The sequence below is a fragment of the Pterocles gutturalis genome, unplaced genomic scaffold (assembly GCF_000699245.1).
Source record: "Pterocles gutturalis isolate BGI_N339 unplaced genomic scaffold, ASM69924v1 scaffold11617, whole genome shotgun sequence".
Classification (NCBI taxonomy): domain Eukaryota; kingdom Metazoa; phylum Chordata; class Aves; order Pterocliformes; family Pteroclidae; genus Pterocles; species Pterocles gutturalis.
In genome coordinates, this window is record NW_010115408.1 from 6,383 (window position 1) to 7,438 (window position 1,056).

The 1,056-nt window shown below is 64.7% G+C and overlaps 1 protein-coding gene across 1 annotated transcript in view; it reads left to right on the forward strand.

Annotated features, from left to right (window-relative positions):
- Nucleotides 1–693, forward strand: part of SLC9A5 (solute carrier family 9, subfamily A (NHE5, cation proton antiporter 5), member 5) — a gene marked incomplete at its 5' end in the record, with an annotated part of 3,566 nt that extends 2,873 nt beyond the window's left edge. Inside the window, 2 exons of the mRNA XM_010075169.1 lie at nucleotides 308–397; nucleotides 502–693. Coding sequence (XP_010073471.1) covers nucleotides 308–397; nucleotides 502–693 — 282 coding nt within the window. The remainder of the gene's footprint in view (nucleotides 1–307; nucleotides 398–501) is intronic.
- Between the last annotated feature and the right edge of the window lie 363 nt (nucleotides 694–1,056).

A 1,056-nucleotide genomic window follows, 5' to 3' on the forward strand; every position in this document is an offset into this window, starting at 1 on the left:
CAAAAGCCGCAGCAGCGTATGTCTGGCCGGGCTGTTCTCTTTCCAGAGCTGCTGGGCTTGGGGTTCCTGTGCCCCAGGACTGGATGCGAGCCCAGGGGAAGGGGACTGGAGGGGTACAAGGTGGTTGCTGCCTGCCAGGATAGAGGACCATCGCCCAAGTCCAGGGTGCAAGGGTCGGGTTGGTGGGGACATGCATGGCTGGCACAGCTGCTGTCCCCAGTCACTCGGTGCTGCTTCTGCTCCCGTGCCCCAGCCATGCACCCTCTTGCCCTCCTGGTCTTTCCCTTGCCTTCTCCTGCTGTTCCAGGGCCTCACCATCAAACCGCTGGTGACATGGCTGAAGGTGAAGCGCAGCGACCACCACAAGCCCACGCTGAATGAGGAGCTGCACGAGCACGTAGGTGCTGGCGCGGGAGGCTGCCCACACCGCCAGGGCTGGGTGGGGACGATGCACGGGGCGCCCACGGCCTCACCCCTGCTCTCGCCCTCTTCTCACTCCAGACCTTTGACCACATCCTGGCAGCGGTGGAGGACATTGTGGGGCACCACGGCTACCATTACTGGCGGGAAAAGAGGGCAGCCTTGCCAAGAACCCTCTGCGCCAGGATCCTCTGCTGGCCATCAGGTGGCTCGTGGATGCGTGCCAGGCCTGGGGACATGGCTGGGTCCCCCTGGAGGACACCCGTGCTGTAGGCAGGGCAGCGCGACCAGGAAGGCTGTATGTCTGTCTGTCTGGAAGGGGACTGTCTGTCTGCTCCTCTGCAGCAGACCAACCTCCCCAAAGCATCCTGGAGAGAGGCTGGGCAGGCGTGGCGGGGGATGCCACCAGAGCTGGCATTGCTTGCCCATGCTGGCGCTGCTGGGGGGCTGCAGGGTGGCCGTGGTGACGGTGATGGCCCTGTGCCTCACTGCAGATGATGCTGGGCTGGGTGCTGAGGAGGGAACAGCCCTCTGAAAGCCTGGGCAGTGTTTATCTGCAGCGTGGCGACAGGAAAGGGATGCGAAAAGCCGGTTTCCTGGAGGAGAGGCGCTCCAGCGGGGCAGCCGCGCTGGCCC